Raw genomic sequence first — 19,862 nt, 5'->3', positions numbered from 1 at the left:
GGTGGTAGTTAGGATTGAGATCTGATAGTTAAGCGGTGGAAGATTGGACCGATCGGTGAAAGGTAGACCCAAGTGATGGAATGGAGAACCGAGTGGTAAGGTGGAACCGAGCGGTAGGAATTTAAGATTTTGTGTGTATATGTACATGTATACATGTGTGTGTACATGTATGTGTATATATATATATATATATATATATATATATATATATATATATATATATATATATATATATATATATATATATATATATATATATATATATATATATATATATATATATGAGTTTGCTAACTTGCGTATGTCTATTTTTCAGTTGGTACATTTTAGTAATGTGTACTGAGTTTTAGTAGACAAAAATATGATCATATATTATGGATTCTAAGTTTTAAGGTCAAGGGTATTTGGATAATTTCAATTCTCATAACTAAAAACAGAGAAACAAGAAACCCCAAATCCTTACTCACCCCACATCCCTCAATCCTCTAAACCTTTTCTCTTTCATCTTTCTCACTCCAACCTTGTGTTTGTCATCCCTATAGTAGTCCCAACTAAAAAAAATCAGAAACATCCACCTAGCACTAATCTACCTTAATCTACCTTCCTTACTTATCCCATTTGTTTCTCTCTCACCTCCATCCTCTCTCTCACCAACACATTGCAACCCGCGATACTGCTATTTGTTATTCTTGCTCTGTTCATTCATTTGTTTTTCACTTTAATAACAAAATAATTGATGATATTGATGGTGATTTTTTATTGGAGGGTTGTGTTATATCTTTTCCCTTCTGATTGTTATTAAATTTGTAAAAAACTAAAGTCTACAATAATTTCAAAACTAAAAAAAACAAGAAATCTCCCACAAAAAGACGTTAGCATCAACCCATAATAGTTGCAAAGCATTTAGTTTCTTAATACCAATTTTGATAAAATAATAGAAATGAAATGAGTAAACACTAAACTATGAGCGTGATGGTAACAAATTTATTAAGTTTAAATTCTAATTTGAAATTTTGTGCGTGTTGTTTTTCTTAATTTCACTTATGCAGAAAATGATAAATCAGAATGACAACATAATGTTTATATTGACTAAACAAGTTGGAGATGTGAATTGTTTAAAATAAACTTACATGATCTGATTTACTTTGGAATGTAATTTTCTGGTCCAACTAAGAGCTAACAGGTTCATTATGACTAGTTTACTAATTTCTGGTTGATTTTTAATTAGTTGGTATATCAATGCAGCTCTTCTTGGAAACTACTCAATATTCTTCAATATGCTCAAATCTAGAAGATGTGTAATTTACAAAAATGAAATGAAAATATGTTTATCAATATGAAACATTCAGAAGGGAATGAGTAGTGATCTCTTTTCTGAATAAGGGGACAAAGTTAACCGCAACAGTTTTCTCTGTTCATAACTCTCTTCAATAATTTTTTCTTGTTAAATCATTTAGTATGATATGCAAGAGCTTCATTTTTTGCTGTGTTTTGACGTTGGTTATATGCAGGTAAAAAGTATATTCCGAAATATTGTTTTCAGCAAAAAATATGTTTTTAGAATTATTTTTAAAAGCTGACTTCAAAAATCCATTTTCTAGACAATGACTTATCCCTTCCGGAATCCCCTTTCCACATAACGATTTTTTTCTTCTGGAAAATATTTCTGGACTACTTAATAGCCAACATATCAACAAAGGAGTTGTTATAAGGAATACAAATTAAAATTTTTAGTGAAAGAAATATTTGAGAAAGTGATGGTTTTATAAGGAAAGAACAATATTATATGTCATGTAAGACATTTCTATAATCTAGTACTTAAACAAATTTGGATAAGGACACACATAATATATGTTGGTAATTTATATATAATTGTTATTTAGTTATGCATGACAAACCTTCTATATATAATCTTTTGAATGAAACTGTTGGGAATGGAGTATCACTAGTACAAAAACAGCGTACAACGTCGAATATTTTGGGCTTTTCATGTCAAATTTGAGAACGACGTCATATCGGGAGACGTTAAATTGACGTCGAATTTAAAAAATTCGACGTTAAATTTAACGTCGAATTTTATCATTAAACGACGTTAATCAATTTTTTTATATTTTTAATTAATTGTGATCTTTTTTACAACTCTACGAGACTTGTAAAGAAAAAAAACAACAAATTTCAGTTTTTATATTTTGTAAAGCATGAACTATGAATGTGTAATATAGTATCAACAATAAACAACAATGACAAACAACAAACAAGTTCAATCAAACAACAACAAAAAACAAGTTCAACCAAACAACAACAACAAACACTACCAAAACAAAGGGCATTATCGACGGCCCACGTCCGTTGAAAATAGTAAAAAAGCCGTCGATAATGCCTATTATTGACGACCAATTGGCCATCGATAAATCGTTTGTCGCTAACCATTACCGACGACCTTGGCAAAAGCCTTCGGTAATTACCGAAGGCCAAAGACTTTCGGTAATTATCGAAAGACAAAGGTCGTCGGTAATTACCGAAGAGCAAAAGCCTTCTGTAATTACCGAAGCACAGAGGCCCTATTTTCCTTCCACTAGTTTAGATTATGAAATTTTTCATGACATCAAATCAAACTAATCACTGATATTTTTACTGGAGAAGGATAGTTGAAAACGAGATATTAAATGATATTGCATAATATATTTGTAGTGTTTTACATAAGATACTTGCTGCCATAACACTACAACTTGTAGTGTTTTACGTAAGATACTTGCTGCCACAACACTACAACACTACAACTTCTTACACTTCAGTAAATAGGAAAAACATTTAAATTCTACTTCTAAATAAAAAAACAACTCAAAAGGCATTACACTATGCACATTTTGAAGTTTCTCAGAACCAACTTCTCCAAAGACAAAGCTAATTCCATTGCATCATTTCCATTGTTATAGGGAAAGTACAATGATATATGATTCTCTTAAAAAAGACCCAGCTGATTCGGGCTCTGTAAAACCTGTGGCATTTTGGAAAGTAATTGAAGACTTGTTAAATCCTTCCCATCCTTTTACAAAACAAGTGTTTCATCCCTTCCGTGCTGCCAAATTGCAACATCTGCACCAAAAAACTCACTTATATAAAAAGAGAAAGTAAAAGTGTTTCCAAATCCTTCAACATTTTAATTAATACCAAAATCTATAGCTTCAATTTTTTTATCGTTTATTATACGTTTATTAATACCAAAATAATTATAAGAACATAATGTAATATATAATACTTTATTAGTAGCAGAACCTGTTAAAGATTATGAAACTTTAAGTTCATCAAATAAAAAGCCAAACAACTTTACTCCAAACACATGATTTTGGAATAAAAAATTAGTTAATCATTTTTTTTCAGTAGTAATATATAATACTTTATTAGTAGCAGAACCTGTTAAAGATTATGAAACTTTAAGTTCATCAAATAAAAAGCCAAACAACTTTACTCCAAACACATTTTTTTTCAGTATGTATATATATATATATATATATATATATATATATATATATATATATATATATATATATATATACATACGAGTTTTGTTTTCCTTATCTATCATAATTTTTTTTTATTTTTATCAATCTAAAACTTTGAACAGAGAGAAGTTAAACACATATATACCAAATCATGCCACGTTTCCTTCTCACTCCATCTAAACTCCCACCCTTCTTTTCAAATTAAACACACCAAGCATAGTCAATTTACTGAACTTTGAGATGTCCATTTTGTTTTCAAGTGAAGAGGATTGGAACCAGGAAGAGCGTGGGAAACTTTATTTTAGATAAATACTGAGGGCACAAGTGTAATTTATTTCAGATAAAAGAGACTACATAAACCCAAATATTCTAATAAGTAACACTTTAGTAACTGATAATAGTCAGACATAAAATGCAAATGCAAAATAGATGGGCCCATGCACACAAGTTATTGTAAATTTCTCAACTAATTAAACATTAAAAAACAAGGAACAATAGTTACCTTGAACAATTTGACAAAGCAATTGCAATAACACTCAGTAGCTTGCATGCCTCTGGTGCATCAAGAACAACACTGCTTACACTTTTAGGAGAAATCACCTAGTGTTGTGCAAGGCAATGAGTGTTTTCTTAGTGAAAGCATTAAATTTTCAACGAAAGGCTAACATTAAAGGGTATAATGTTCATGGTACCTCTAGATTGTATAGTGTCGATCCCTTCCTAATTTTGCCAGAAATATCGTAATGGGAACCATGGCATGGAAAAAACCACCCGCCAAAGTAACCAGCATTTGGCAAGGGAATGCAACCTAGATGTGTGCACACCCCAGTCACAATAAGCCACTCAAGGTTCTTTACTCTCTCAGCGTCCTGCTGGGGATCACGAAGAGATGCAATATCAACACTATTTGCTAGCTTAATATCATCTTCTATTTTGCGCTTGATGAATACTGGTTTTCCACGCCACTTAACAGTCACAATAGTGCTTGGCTCAATGCTGGAGAGATAAACTTCAAGTGAAGTCAGGGCAAGAACATCCTTACTTGCTCACATGCTGAGCACAAACTTGAGGACAAGGAGACGAATCAAGGAGGCATAAACAAACCTACCACCAGTTAGGACAAAGTAGGCAAATGCCCTTTTGATTGGATCACCAGGAGCAAATCACTTATGGTTGTGTTCATCATATATAATTTTAGAAGGGTTTTTAACAGCCGCAACAGTTGCAGGAATTTCATGAATAAGGCTATTTTCTTTAGAATCAGTAGCATAACTTGGACAAGATAAACTTAAACCAATTAACCCATGAAAAAGTAATCCTTAAAACTAAGAGCATAACCCAAAGAATCAACAAATGAACAAAGCTCAATTAAAACTACAAAACCAAAAACCCTAAATTAACATAACATACAATAACATATTAGGCCCACCGTAACACACAAATCTTCTTAAGGAATAACAAAATTCAAGAATACTTTGCAAGAAAGTATTCATCCAGTGACACAAGAGTGGTAATGTCATCAGAAAGCAACTAAACTTCCCTCATAGAAGCAGAATAAGTTACCTTTCATCAGAATGGGTTAAAATTGTATAGACAGGGAACATATGACCTTGAAACATTTAGCTACAACGAGGTTGCATAAATTTCCTTAAAGCAGTGGAATACAGAAAACTCCAACCAAATGCCATCCAAGAATTAAAAAGAGAAGAAAAAAAAGTACCAAACAAAATCAAGATATCAAATAACATAGGAAAATACGAGAACGAATCCCACACCATCTTCTAATAAAAAAACATCCATGAAAAATCCAAAAACTATTATCCAAAGGGAACAAATAACGTCGCAATCCACAAAGGCGAACTGCCTCCGGATGTTGTAACCTACTTAAGTAAATCAGCCACAAGTACATCGATCATATAAAAATTTGAGCTTTACAGATGATCATAAGCATCCAATCAAGGATAATAATCATAAGGAGAGGAACCCTAAGATTCAAATAACAGAAAGATCCAAACCAAAAAAAAACTACGAGTGAAACAAATCATTCAAAGCTTCGAATGAATCCATAAAGGGAGACAGATGAGAAGGGAACCCAAGTGGCAGAGTGGTGGGACTCTTCCTCCCTTCCCTCAACCTCCATGGTCCAATTGATTCTCTCTCCCCACTAGTGTACTTCCGCTTCCTCGACCTCCACGAAAACCGCTCGAACTCCTCTATCTCTCCTACAATGACTTCTCTGGCGAGATTTCGCAGCAGATATCCTCCCTCCGCCTCCTTCTTCGCCTTGACATCTCCAACAACATCCACGACCCAATCCCAAACCAAGTCGCCAAACCAACACCACTTCATTGCAACGCCCTCGAGACACCAACCTCCAACAACCCCCACCACTGTCTCCACACTCACAAGGACCAAAACATGAACCTAGCCGCAAACCAACCACCAACGAACTGCCGTCAGCGTCCACAAAAACAACCGCTTCAAACTGCCTTAGGGCGAGAACCTCAAGCTTCAAACAGAGAGTAGGGAATGGAAGAGCGCCACCCAGCAACGAACCTCCGTCAGCGTCTACACCACCAAACTCGTGCCGTCAAACCGCAGCGTCGAACCGGCTGACTACCACCAAAGTTGCGACCCTAAGTCAATAGTGAGTTCAACGAATAAGGGAGAGAGTTCTGCTTTTGAGAAATTTGGGGAATTTGAGCAATAAATACTCAAATTTTTGAACTTAAAACATCGCAGGCATTACCGTAGGGCAAAAGCTCCTCGGTATTCAATTTTACCAATACATTACCAAAGACATGAAAGGTCGTCGATAATAAGCCTTCGCTAATACGTACTTTTATTGTAGTGAAAGAAGTTCAACAAAAAATAACAACAATTAAGTTCTTTAAAACGGAAACTAACCTTGGTTCATCGGAATAAAGTGTTGCCACAAGTGAGAGAGAAAGCAAAATGCGCCTATGAAGGACAAGAACACGAAAATAATCGGTCAAAACAAACGAAAATCATAAATAAAGTAGTAAATTAACATACATTTGTATCAAATGAAAGAAAGATTACATCTGATGGTCGTCAAACTTCGTTCGAGAAAAAATTGAGCAGAGAAGAGGGTCTCGCGCACTAAGATAAAGTGAATGAATTTTCAATCTCCCGCTCAAATTTTTATTGAATTCACTAACCTTTTAACGTCTAACGCTTGGGCATTCGACGTTTTATATCCTTTTACGTCGAATTATAGTTCCAAATTATGTTTAATAATTGCATTTATTTACAAAAATATCATCAGTCATTTTTAACGTTGGCTATTGAGTGGTTCGACGTTGAACGCGTGACATTATACGCTGTTTTTGCACTAGTGTATTGATCCTTTAGTTTATGTAGCAAAAGTTGGTAGCCTTTTGGTTAACATGATATCTACTATATTAAACTTGTTATGATTTATAATACATATGGTTTTGAACATGTTTTTTTTTCTTGTGTTGACAACATTAGTTGAAAACACTATAATAAAAAGTTGGTTTTTCTCCATTAGATCCTTTGTGAGAATACACGAGTCAATACTTTGATGACTTCGAAAGATAAATTGATAAATTTGAATGGTACTTTATCTTGTTATAAAGTTTCATCTTGTCTGTTCCTTTTTTACATGTATGAAATTCAAGAAAACATTTTCTACAATATGTGGAGATAATATAATTTGATAAAATAGTGTAATGTGAGCTATTTAGAGAGTTAGTCTTGTTGAATTTTCTTATAAATAGTTTTTTATGAATACCATATAAACATTATTTAAAGACAAACATACTAGTTCAACAATTTTCACTTTTTTTTAATATTAGTTGTGTTAGAATGAAATTTGCTTTTCGTGATTTATTTAGTCACTTGGTTATTTGATTTTATTAAAAAACATTATATCAAATTGTGATGGTAAATGATACAAGCTCCAAGCATTTTATATTTTTTAAGAGAGTAAGTTTTACAAGTCGAGTTGATTACACTAATATTATATGCTAACTTTGCATTGGCAATATTTGAGTTTAAATAGTTAAACCATTATATTAATAAAACAAGAGCAAATTATATTTATAGTATGTGATCATAAAATGTATATGTTTATATTAAAGCAAATGTTGTTGCCATATTGAAAGTAATTGTTGAGATTGTGTGCCATCTGCATGTAGAGTGACATGTGTCTTGTTGAGCATATCTAATAGACTACTTACAAAGCTTGTCTCTTTCATTTCAAGCCTTAACATATGATCTTTATTATTATTAGATATACTCGATTTATTTAGTTAGGCTTTCTATTATTTTGTTATATACTTAGTTACGTTATAATTATTCTACATATAATCTAGCCTCATGAATATTTTGAGAGTTAGATTAATACATACTTTATAATTCGTATAATTCACCTCTATAATTTATTCTTTTATTTGAAGCGTGTTCTATCTATACAATTTGTGTAATAACTGTATTTTGTTCTTGCATATGTTTATCAAGAACAAGTTTACAAATATATCGTTTCTTTTCATTATTCTCGTCACATTGTATCTTTGGATCTTTCCTCATACATTTATGCTCAACATTCACTAGTTTGTCAAGTTTCTTTCCTCGTTTTTATGTGACTTTCTTGGTTGGATACCCAATAAATGAGTGTTAGATTTTCGATTCTATTCCATTTTGCATATGTAGATGGTTGATCCTTGATAAAGATTAGTTCCTTTTATTTATTTCTTTTATTTCAAAGTTTAGAAAGGTGGTCAAGAAAATGGTCAAACACAACCAAGATTGAGAAGTTAACATGAAAAAACAAATATAATTTGTGGTACATCAAGATGCATGCTCCTCCTTTGAAAGAACATAAAGTTTGGATGACTTTACGTACGTGGTAGGATTACACAAGAGTTTGAAATGAAACCTACTAACACATCTCACAAGGTGTTAAAATAAAGTACAAAAGTTTGAATGAATATCCAAAGATTAAGATCAATTAGTGAAGTAATCAACTTCAAAAAAACAAAATGCCTTGATGGTAAAAACATATTCTCAAAGATGTAATAACATCAATTTCTTAGAGCACCTTTTGCTTGTATGTAACACTACAATAACAAATTTAAAAATATTCTGCAGAGGTTTTTATTTCAAGTTGTGAGGTTTTATTTAACTTTGCAAATTAATTTGTATAGATTTTTTAAACATTCACAGATATATTTGTCATACCCTTTTTGTGAAGGTTTACGAGGATATATGATATCTGATTTATTTTGTGGAGGATTTTTTGTGAAATGATTTAACCTCTCCTATGGGTGACTACTATTTGATGGAGGTTTGAAACCTCGTTATTTTCAATTATTTTATTGTAGGGATTTAAAATCTTCGTTTGTATTATTTATGTTGTGAGTTTACTACTTTATTTTGTTTGCATTATTTTTAATCTCTTCAAAACAATAATTTGTTAGTGATTATAAGCTCTTATACATGAAAATGTATCTTGTCATTTAAGCTTTTATATTTTTTTGTCAACAATATTTTTTTGTAATATTCTTTCAAATACTTTAATTGTGACAAAAGACATGACAAACTTTTACCAAAATACTCAAATATATATCATTAAAACATTTCATTCTAAAAATCACCATAATAACATAAAAGTAATTAAACTAAAACATAATCACAACTTAATACACACTTACTTAAAAATCTATAATAGACTAAATATAACTTCATCCTAAACAACATAATAAACAAACTAAATGTTGCTAGCAATGATATGACTGTCGCTGTCATACAAATTTGATGTGCACAGAAAATAATGCAGTATAAACTAGGAGGTGACTCCTAGGTCGTCTCTCAAGGACCAATTTGGGTTCAGTCTTAGATTTAACACGAAGGGGGGTTTGTGATTTTTGTATTTGTGCGGTAAAATTAAAGTGAACTGGAAATTAAACAACACAAAATTAAAAATAACGTTTGAAATAAATTTTAACGACTATAAAACCAAACGGTAAAAGATAGTAAAATCACAAAATGAAAAATCATGCAGTGTTTAAAATTTACCCAAAAACATCAGTAAAAATAAATCGTAAAAATGACGCTGAAAATAACATCAAGAGTAAAATATTATGACAAAATTTAACGACATAGAAAACAGTAAACGGTAAAATAAAATAGACGGTAAAAACAAAAGCACCTTGAAAATCAAATCTATTAAACATTCAACATTAAATTAAAATTCCTGGACGGATAAAAATAAAATGAACAAACTAACACAGTACAGAAATTAAATTCTACATCTTTTTTCTGAAAATGAGCAAGGACCTAAAGCTACTGGAAGAGGGAGTCTCTCCCAGGCCGTCTCCTACTCTACTGGAACAACTGAGATTCCTACACTACCGAGAGCTGCCTCTTCTCTTCACGGTACCCCTTTTAAAGCAAAATCCCAGACGTTTTGTGCTCAATGGATGATGCAAAATGAAACCATGGGCCCTCCACTATTTAGTGTTGTGATGTCTGCTTCAATCTCTTAAGCCAAATAATTCAATCCCCTCAACAATACAAATCATGCTGGGCCCTTCTTCAATATTAATTAATTAATATGAAGTTGGACCCTCATTGCTGGACATGCAACCTCTGCTCCCGTGCACACTGCTTCTCTTCTTGCTAGACCATAGTTGCTCCAGCTCCAAGCTGCCGTGAGCTTTTCCATTCTTCCAGTTTACTTCCAGCAGCCACCGTGGACTTCCATGCCTCTTCTTCTTCATTCTCTTCACCATTTCCTTCTCTCATCTTCTCTGGAATCAACGTGAATGTGGTGGCTTTCCCAGCCGAGGGCTCTTCTTATTTGGCGGTGGCTGCATGCTGGACCATCTTTGGACGTTGCTGTTGCTTGTTGCTCTAGCCGTGAGCTCTCCCAAGGTGGACCGTGGAGGACCTTGGACAGCCATCCTCTTTTTCCAATGCCGAGTGCTTCTTCTTCAGACGTGGCTGCTGGAAGCTGGAGTTTCTCCTCCCTCAACGCTACTGCTGCCACCGTGAGCTTCTTTTTTATTTTTTATTGAATGTCCAAAACCAAAAGCTTCGTGGAAGAGCAGTGAAAAATCTGCACTACAAGCCAAAGTGAATATACACCTTTTCCATGTGTGCCGTTTGCTTTCTTCAAAGATGGTGGGTGCTCTTTCTCCAAGACCAAGCCGTGACCAAACATGCTGCTGCCTCTCACAATAAAAACCCGTGAACTTTAAATCCTAGGTGGTGACCCCCTTTTTCCATTTATCTTCACTTGTTAAATTGGTGGATGGGGTAAGATGTGAAAGTAACATCTTTCTTTATTTGTTAAATGGGATGTGAATTCTTCTCCTGCTCTTTTCACGTGTCCATTGATTTAATGCTACTTTTTTTTCAATTTGAAACCACTTATACCAAGAAAGAGTGTGATGGTTCCCACTTTCTTCAGTTTAATGCTTGCCAAAGAATTGTCCATATGTGGCCATGTGTACATGTTTAAGCCGAGAAAACAAAACCAAATGGTGATGTGCGCCGTGTACATTTCTTCAATAAACTTTTGATAAAAGCAACAAAAGGAAGCCATGTGTCCAGCTTTGATAATTCAGCAAATGAGCATTGGATCCGTGAGCTTGTTTTACAAATGGAGTCCAAAACGAAATGCTTGACTGGAGTAGAAAGGCACGGTCAAAACAAAAATTCTGCACATCCTTTCTTCAAAATAAAACCTCCTCTTCCTAAACAAATGAGTGCACTTCTTGAATTGAATAAACATTTTCTTTGGGTCCAATTGCTATTTCTATTTTAACCTTCAAATGTCTTAAACTGTGATTCTGAAATTTTCCTTGCAAAATAATTAGCTCAGATAATTCAAATTAATTACAATTAGAATTTCAAGTCAAATTAAGCACAATTAGCAAAACTGGAAAAATACCGGACATTTAAGCACAATTCCCCGATTAATTCTAGCACAATAAGCTAAGTTAAGTGAATAAAATATCGACTCATCAAGCAACAATTGATCCTCTTACTAAACATACTAAACATAATAAATAACATAATAAACCTCTTACTAAACATAAGAAACAACATAATAAACATAATAAACATACTAAACATACTAAACATACTAGAAGGTTCTTGATCCTTATACCATTTTAGAAATTTATTGAAAATAATAGAGTCGTCTGTAATATCAGACGAAGGAGGATCTCTAGTAGGTGATTGGGATGGAGGAGTAGTGATGGAATGAGTCCAGCCAATGGACCCCTTACTAGAAGTATGTCATAAAGGAAGGTTCAATAAGGTGAAAGAAGGCTATAAATAAGAGAGATAGAGTAACCAAAACTCGCCTAATGAGCTTGTTTACACGCCCAACAAGCTCACACTCAGCAGTAACTAGAGGTTGTCCAATGCCAACGTTCCAAAGGCCAATTCAAGTCTAGCAAAATGCTTTTGCTCAGCGACTTCTTCCCCTCACTCAGCATTAGCGGACAACCTTTCCCAACAACATGCTTGTATATTGTCTTATGATCTGTGAACAATGCTTGATGATCATGAGGGTAGCTAGGCATGGTCAGAGGATGAATGGATCTATAAATTCAGTGCTCCTTGCTTTATAATGGACACTTTTGAATGATAACGAGTTCTGATGTTGACATCACTCCAATCCCCTCTTCTTCAAAAGTCATTGGCCAAAGAGTCTCCCAAAGCCTGCTTTAGCCCTCTTCCCTTATTTAGGGTTTATCTTTCTTAGGCAAATTGCTTCTATACACCACAATCTTCATTTCCACTAAACATTTGCTTCAATTCTTAATTTTGTTGTGTCCTTCATTCAGTTGTGCATGTTCACGTCTAATAGAGGATTTCTCTTCTCCATCAAGTAGTCTGAACAATAGCAGCATATCTAAGAGGGCGAACATGTAATGCATAACACCTGTCAATCTTGTGGCCTAGCTTGTCACAATGATCACACTTGAGACGTCATTTTCTCGACTTGCGAGAGTGATTGTGATCATGATGTTGAGATGTCAACGTAGAGGAAACAAATGTATCATTGATGTGTTTACTAGATATACCAAAAAGAGTAGAACAAGTAGAAGTCAAAGTGGAAATAACAAGTTAACCCAAAATCTTATCACGGATATGAGAATATTCATCAACAACGTCGTGCAACACTAATAACATGAAGAACTTTGATCATTGCTCTATTTTTTGGGCAAGAGTAGAGAAGAGAGAAAATAATTCATTAAATTCACGAAACAGAACATGAATTTTACAAATATAATCAACCATAAAGTCTTGATGCCGAAGAGTCACAACATTGAAATAATCATGACAAAAACCATGAAGATGTTGAATATTATTGGTGTATAATAATTTGGCATATTCCGAGATTTTAAAACATGTTTCCTAGGAATGAAAAAAAATTGTTTTAAAGAAGAGTGAAGTGTACCCTTGAGAACAATGCATAACGAGCATAAATTTTTAACCAACGGGCAGTGAAATCAATAACTGTAACGTTCTGAGTAATATGATCAACATACCCTTGACCCTTAAGCTAAATTTTAACGTGCGATGCCCAGGTCACATAATTAATGTCATCTAACTTATCAATAGATAAATGAACATTGACATAGTTAATATATATGGACAGGTAAGACGTACTAGTGATGGGGTCAAACGTACTAGTGACTGAAGAGAGGTCATAAGCCATGAACAAGCAAGAGAGAGTAAAAACCTAAAACCTGAAAGAGGCCCAATCAACACAACCAGGCTAGATTTAGAGAGAGAGGTTGCAATGAGTCCAATGAAGGTAATCGACATCGAAGACAACAACACGTGTGCAACTAGAGAAGCTAGAAAGTATGGCAGAACTGTGATCGTGAAAGTGTGTATGGACTATGATGGTAGCGATCTTGACAGCATTGTGGTCGCTTGGTCGAGATGAGCAAAACCGTGGTTGCTGGTTGAAACTGATGCTCTGACAGCGATGACAATGACATTGATGGTGACAATGGCACCAGCGTTGGCTCTAACGACGACGATTGTAGTGGGCAAGGGCGACAAACATTTTTCCAAAGAACCCTAGACTCTAGATATCATGCTGAATATAATGTAAAACTATGTATAAGATTAATCTCCTTTGTGTGAATATGTATTCTATTTATAATAAAAGAATATGGACTAAGCTCAAAATACAAATAAAGAATAATAATAAACTAACTAAAGATAAAAGATAAAAATAAAATAAAAATAATATATCTAACAAATATCAAGACTTATTAAAACTAACAATGAACACCAAGACTACGTAAAACTAACCATGAACACCAAGACTACGTAAAACTAACAAATATCAAGACTACATGGGCAATAATAACATCCCCACTCAGAATACATGGCCATCAAACTATTCCCCCATAAATATCAAACACAAATGTTCTTGAATTGGATGTTATTAATAACTTTTCCAGATTAATTTCTGTAAAAACATTGCGTTAAAATTGTTAAAATTTTCATATTAATAACTTATATAGATCTTTAAGCACCACCTTTCGCTTATACATAAGCATTTATCAATAAACTTTCAGATGATCGATAAACCTATGCAAATGTGAGGGTTTCGTGAACTTACTAGGTTATTTCACAGATCACTAGAATGCTAGAAAACAGAGACTATAACTCCCCAGCCGTTATAGTGTTCATCAGAGCCACGACTCCAACATCGAAGCCAAGAACCCACTGCATAGTGTTTTGAGGTTGTAAAAGAAGTAGTTGATGGGGTAGAAAAAATTTAGAGATAGTGAAATGTAGAGAAAATATGGAGATAGTAGAATATAGAAGTAGTAGTTGGAAGAAGTGTTGTAGTTGTCTTAGTTGTTGTTGATGTTTGCTTGCATCAAATGATAGAATACATGAGTATTTATAGATCCATATATAAATTATTCTAGAACATGCTAATCACAATTTATGTGAAATGTCCTAAACTTTTACCTATGTAAAATATTCTTAATTTTTTCCTTCTATCTTAAGCTTCTCCACAATATTCTAGAATTTGTATTAGATTTAAATTCTTTTATCTTAGGAGTTTTTACACTCTTTTAGAATTTGCATTACAGTTTAATAAGGACCGAACACTCCAAACACTTCAGCGGCCTCCCACCATCTCACCTTTAACTACCCATCACTCCACTTTTTGAAAACAACTGCCGAACAAGTATTTGGGGCTCAATCAGTTGGAAAACGTTTCTAACTTTTTCAATCAAAGGAGAAAGGGGACCTCGAATTGTGTCTGGGGTTTGGAAATATGAACATCAAAGGAGAATGTGAACGAAACTCTGTGGAGCTAGCTAATTTGAAGATGAAAGCTGAAAACGTGAGAAAAAGGTGATTGGGAAAACTGAAAATGAAATATAAGTGAGAAAGCGAAAACTTTTTGTCGTCGCTCACGTACCTTAGTAAAAATGTATTATAATGTGTGCATGTCATAAAGTTCTGAAAAAAAAATTGAAATCTCTATTATTATTATTATTATTATTGTATTAGACAACCCATCAAACCCTCGTAAATCATGTTAATATGTGGGAAGTTTCGTAAATAGAATAAGTCCCACTAAATATCAATTTTTTTTTTGTAGTATAAAGAATAACATTACAAAATAATTACTATTTTTCAAATAGAACATTGAAAAAAATTTATACAATATTTTAGAAAACTTAATCAATTAAATTTAGGAATAATTTCTCATAATGTTTTTCACTAAATTAAAAACACAATAAGAAACTATGATAATCATATAATTGATTACACTACACCATTTTTTTTCTTTTGGAAACGTTAAATTAGATTCCGAGTATAAAAATGTTGTCTAAACATAATATACGCAACATTTTTACGTACTCGAACTAATGAAAAATAATGAGTTGATACTAACAATAATTGATTATGTCGATAATGATAATTAATTATGTTAAGTTAAAATCAATTAGTTTGTTTTATAACTCTTTTTAGAACATTTTCTAAAAACACTTAATTTTCAATCAAAGCATAAGATGCATATGATTTCTATTTTAACATGAAACATTCCTATATGCATGTTTCAAACTCATTCAACCTTGAAAGTTGTAAGTAAATAATACGTAGTGTTTCATAATGAAAATTCAATATAAAATAAAATCTTCCATATTCAAGATCCTTCATAAACTTTTGATCAACATGTAAGGGTTTAGAAAGGCATATTTAGGAAGTGTATGATTAGGAGCTCATTTGGTTGCATATCGGGAAAATCCTCCTAACTAGTTGAAAAGAAGGAAAATTATGTTTTAGTCCGTCATGATGAGTATATATATTATATTACCTTGAATTTGAATTTGTTAAGATTTTTATTATAATAGATATAACTAGCTAGCACAATATCTTTATTTTTTTTAAATATAATTATTATTTTATAAAATAACCTAACCAATTAATGTATGAGTTAACTCAACCTAAATCAATTTAAAACCCAAACTAATAGACCAAAGTAGGAACGATTGGATTCAATTTATTCACAATTTTTTTTTATATCTCGATTAGTTTTGTAGAATTCTTAAAACTGATACACCAACCAAGCTCATTTTGTACTTAATTGAACATTAATTACAAATTACAAATAATCACAAAATGAATATTTCATAATATGCTCCAAGGAATGAAGGAAACGTCTAACATTTTCCAGCTTAGAAATGAAAGATGAAGTGAAAAAACTGCCAACTCAAATTGCAAGCATTCAACAGCAAGAAAAGGTTTTGGTAATTTGATAATTCTTGCAAGTTGAGGTGTAAAACTATTCAAATATAAGTCTACAACTCACAGAACGCCTTGTGCACAGAGATAATTCTTTAATCATTTTGAACTTTTGGTCTTCTTTGGCATAACTGTTACAGCCGATTGACATGGTCTGCAATTGTTCTGCATTCCCCATCATATATTCTACAAACCCTAATTCACCTCTCCAACCTTTGTAATTCTTAAAACAACATCTTCTAAGGTTTAGCGAAATGCCCACAGGAACAAATCCTGGATATATCCAATCTGCTCCTTCACTATTAGTTTGAGTAGACCTGTCAATTTGGCCCCCTTACATGGTTTGGCCCTAACCTACGTGGGTTGGGGCCAGAAAAATCCATAGGGCCAAAAAGCCTCTCGTAGAAAAAGCCCAAAGGGCCAAAATATCTTCAAAAACCCTGTGGGTTAGGGCCAACTCATGGGCCTTTTTTTTAGAAAAAATGTTCATTTTGAATACAAGATAAAATATAATTAACTCTTACAAAAATAATTACTATAAAAAATAAATTGAAATTTTTATAGGACTGAGAGTTCTAGAATCAAGAAACAAAAGCAAAATGACAATATTTATTGAGTTAGATTCTCTAAGTATATAATTAGAGGATCATTTTATAAATTTGAAATTTAAATATTTAATTTCGCTTTTTTTTAGGTTATAAATTAGATTAACTTTCTATCTATAATTATCCAAATTGAAATTTAAGAGAAGATTTTCTCTAATTGAAGCTCTTAATTTTAAAAAAATAAGGCTTCTTTATTTTCTTAGAAAGCTATTGAAAAATAAATTAAATATAAATGATTTTCTTTTTCATTTATATGTTGGTTTCTCAGAAATATAGGTTTCTCAGATGCATGATTTTGAGCAGAGGAAAATCAAAGGTGGAGATATTCTTAATGTAGAACTTTTCCAGCTTGAGAACGACGAGCGTTTTGCATGTGGGAACGGCGCTGGGCAAGTTGAACAAGTTTTCGACGCAGAGGTCAAGGTGCTGAACCCCTAGTTGCAACACCGTGTTTATCCACACTGTCACGTTGGTGTAGTCGCAGAGAGAAGAACGACAACTGAGGCGGAACGAACGCACCGTCTGATGCCAATCGCGCAAGAGGATTGCCACGTGTACGCACTGGACGAAGCGGGAGTAGGATTGGCTGGTTGGGTTGGAGAAGTAGTCGGAGTCGTCGAAGGTGAGAGAGGGACACGTGCGCCAGAGAGCGTTCCAGCGCTTGGAGAGGACGGTGGTGGCGATGGCGGCGGCGGTTGGGAGGAAAGAGAGAACGTAAAATAGAACTTCGTCAGGTAAATCGCATATCCTATCGGCCATGTTTGGTTTGATGAATATGTTTGAGTGCAACAACCACAAAACCCTTTAACCTCATAAACCCATTCTTCTTCTGTTCCTCCTTTATATAAGCACTTTCACGTTGAAGCAAGATTTTCAACTTTTCTTTTTCCAACATTTTTTCTGTTTAATTATAATTCCAAAACGGGATGCAGTTAAGGACTGCATTGATATTTTTTACCATTGAAAAACATAGTAAAATATTAATTGATCCTAACTTATTATGTATAGATTAAAGTTTAAGTGCTTAGTCAACCAACTAATGAACTCTTTTTCTTTGTAAATTTTTACTAATTATAAAAATTTCTATTTACTGTTTAATATAACAAGCAATTATTATTATTATTATTAGCTTCTGTATTTATATTTTTATAACATTAAAATAATGCAGTTTTCCCAAAAAAAAAATATTCTTTTTGTAAGAATGATTTAGAAAACATTAAAACAATATAATTTAAAGTAAATATAACTTTTGTAACGGTGATATTAAAAAAATGTATGTAAAAATAATTTTTGAGTAGAGAAATTGTTTAGTTTGTTTAGAAGACTTTTTTCAATTATTTACTTTACTAAATACAATTTTTTTATTTATTAAAGTAAAAATAAAACTAATTTCAAATATCTGTCACAGATATTTTTACAAAAGAAACCTGTCATACAACTTACTTACTCAAAGGTTTTAAGAAAAATAAGAAAGTTGTTGCATGGAATCACCCTTCTCCATTAATAGCCGTGTTTTAAAATAAATTGTATAGTAAATGCTATAACTTGAATTTTTAAAGTACTCAATTAAAATAATAATTATTATTATCATCATAAAATAGAATAAGAATTTTTTTTATTAATATTAAATCCTCTTTTTGTACATGTTATTTTGAATTTGTACACGGAATTCATCAATTTATTAAGTATAATTATGTTAATATATATGTAAATTTAAAATATTTTATTATTAATGAACCTATATAAAATTCTTGAGAATTTATTATTGAGTCAAATGGAATGCGTGTAATTTTATTGTTTATTAGAGATGTTGGAATATCGAGAAATAGAAAAAAATCATTTAAGTGATCAAGTGTTGTTATATAGGACTAAAGGTTAATAAGGTAATATACCATTAGTGCATGTATGGGTTTCGACGTTGGTTATTTTTACAATTCTATTTTGATTATTTAACTGAAACATCGAGGTAAAAAAATTAGGACTTTATGTTTTAGTTTATAATTGAAGCTTATTCTTTATTTTATGCTCCATTTCTTTATGAAACTCAAGCTTATTCCTTTTGTTTTTTAATTATTGTTTTAATTTCTTCTCATCCTTACCTTTTCAGCATTTTCACCACAAAACTACTGCACTCCCACCAACAAACAGAGCCACTACCCTTTGCACCCCCACATTAAATAAAAAGCATTAAAAAATACTTGCATTAGGAAGAAAAGATTATGAAACAGAAAAACAAAAGGCAACATGAGAGAACAAACCTCTTGCCACTTTTGAAATGGGAAGGAAACGGAGGCTAGCGCGGTGGTGATGCAACGTCACAGTTTGTAGTAACGACAAGGAAGGAAAGGGAAGGGAGGAAAGTGGAGGAGTGGTAGTGTGGTTCGTGTTTAATGAGGAGGAAGGGAGGAAAGTGGCTCTTATAGTGAAGGAGTGATGCATTAGTGCAAATGGACAAGCTTTGGTGGGGATGTAAAATTTGTGAAATTTTAACCTTAGTAAACGAATAGGTCTCGATTATTTAAAGAACTAAAACATATAGTTGTTCAAATATTTTCAAAAATGTCAACTAAAGCATATACCAGTATAAGCTTCGGTTACTTTAAAACTGAAGCCTATAGTTATGTAAAACATTTAAAAATTCCACTATATTTTGGAAGACTTCATTGTTCTTTAAACCGAAACATATTAGACGATTTGAAAAGTGTTTTTGCACTAGTGTACGTACGAATAGTTTATAGTCAAAATTTAGGACAATTAATCGATCGAAAACTAAACTTTATAAAGATCGAGAAACGAGAGCTCATAACGCATAAGAGTTACAAGGATGGTGTTAATGAAGGCCAATATTGCCTTAGAAGTCCGTCTAAGTATCATCTTCTGTTGTTGGATTATCTTCTGTTGTTGGATTTCACTAATCGTAAGCTAGAAATGATTATATTAACCAAAGATGGCATGAATG

The 19,862-nt window shown here is 32.7% G+C and overlaps 1 protein-coding gene and 1 pseudogene across 1 annotated transcript; both read right to left on the bottom strand.

The window, feature by feature from the left end:
- Positions 1-4,186: 4,186 nt before the first annotated feature.
- On the bottom strand, positions 4,187-5,852 carry LOC108327408 (cytochrome b-c1 complex subunit Rieske-4, mitochondrial-like; annotated as a pseudogene).
- Positions 5,853-17,167: 11,315 nt separating this feature from the next.
- LOC108327409 (F-box protein At1g19070) lies at positions 17,168-17,662 on the bottom strand. Its single transcript, XM_017561116.1, has one exon. It carries the CDS (start codon positions 17,660-17,662, stop codon positions 17,168-17,170), a length of 495 nt encoding a protein of 164 aa, XP_017416605.1.
- Positions 17,663-19,862: the final 2,200 nt, after the last annotated feature.

Source organism: Vigna angularis, chromosome 2 (genome assembly GCF_016808095.1).
Source record: "Vigna angularis cultivar LongXiaoDou No.4 chromosome 2, ASM1680809v1, whole genome shotgun sequence".
Lineage (NCBI taxonomy): Eukaryota > Viridiplantae > Streptophyta > Magnoliopsida > Fabales > Fabaceae > Vigna > Vigna angularis.
This window is presented reverse-complemented; position numbering and strand designations above follow the sequence as displayed.

Coding starts and splice junctions, on each gene's coding strand:
- LOC108327409 (XM_017561116.1), bottom strand. CDS start 17,662: ATGGCCGATAGGATATGCGATTTACCTGACGAAGTTCTATTTTACGTT.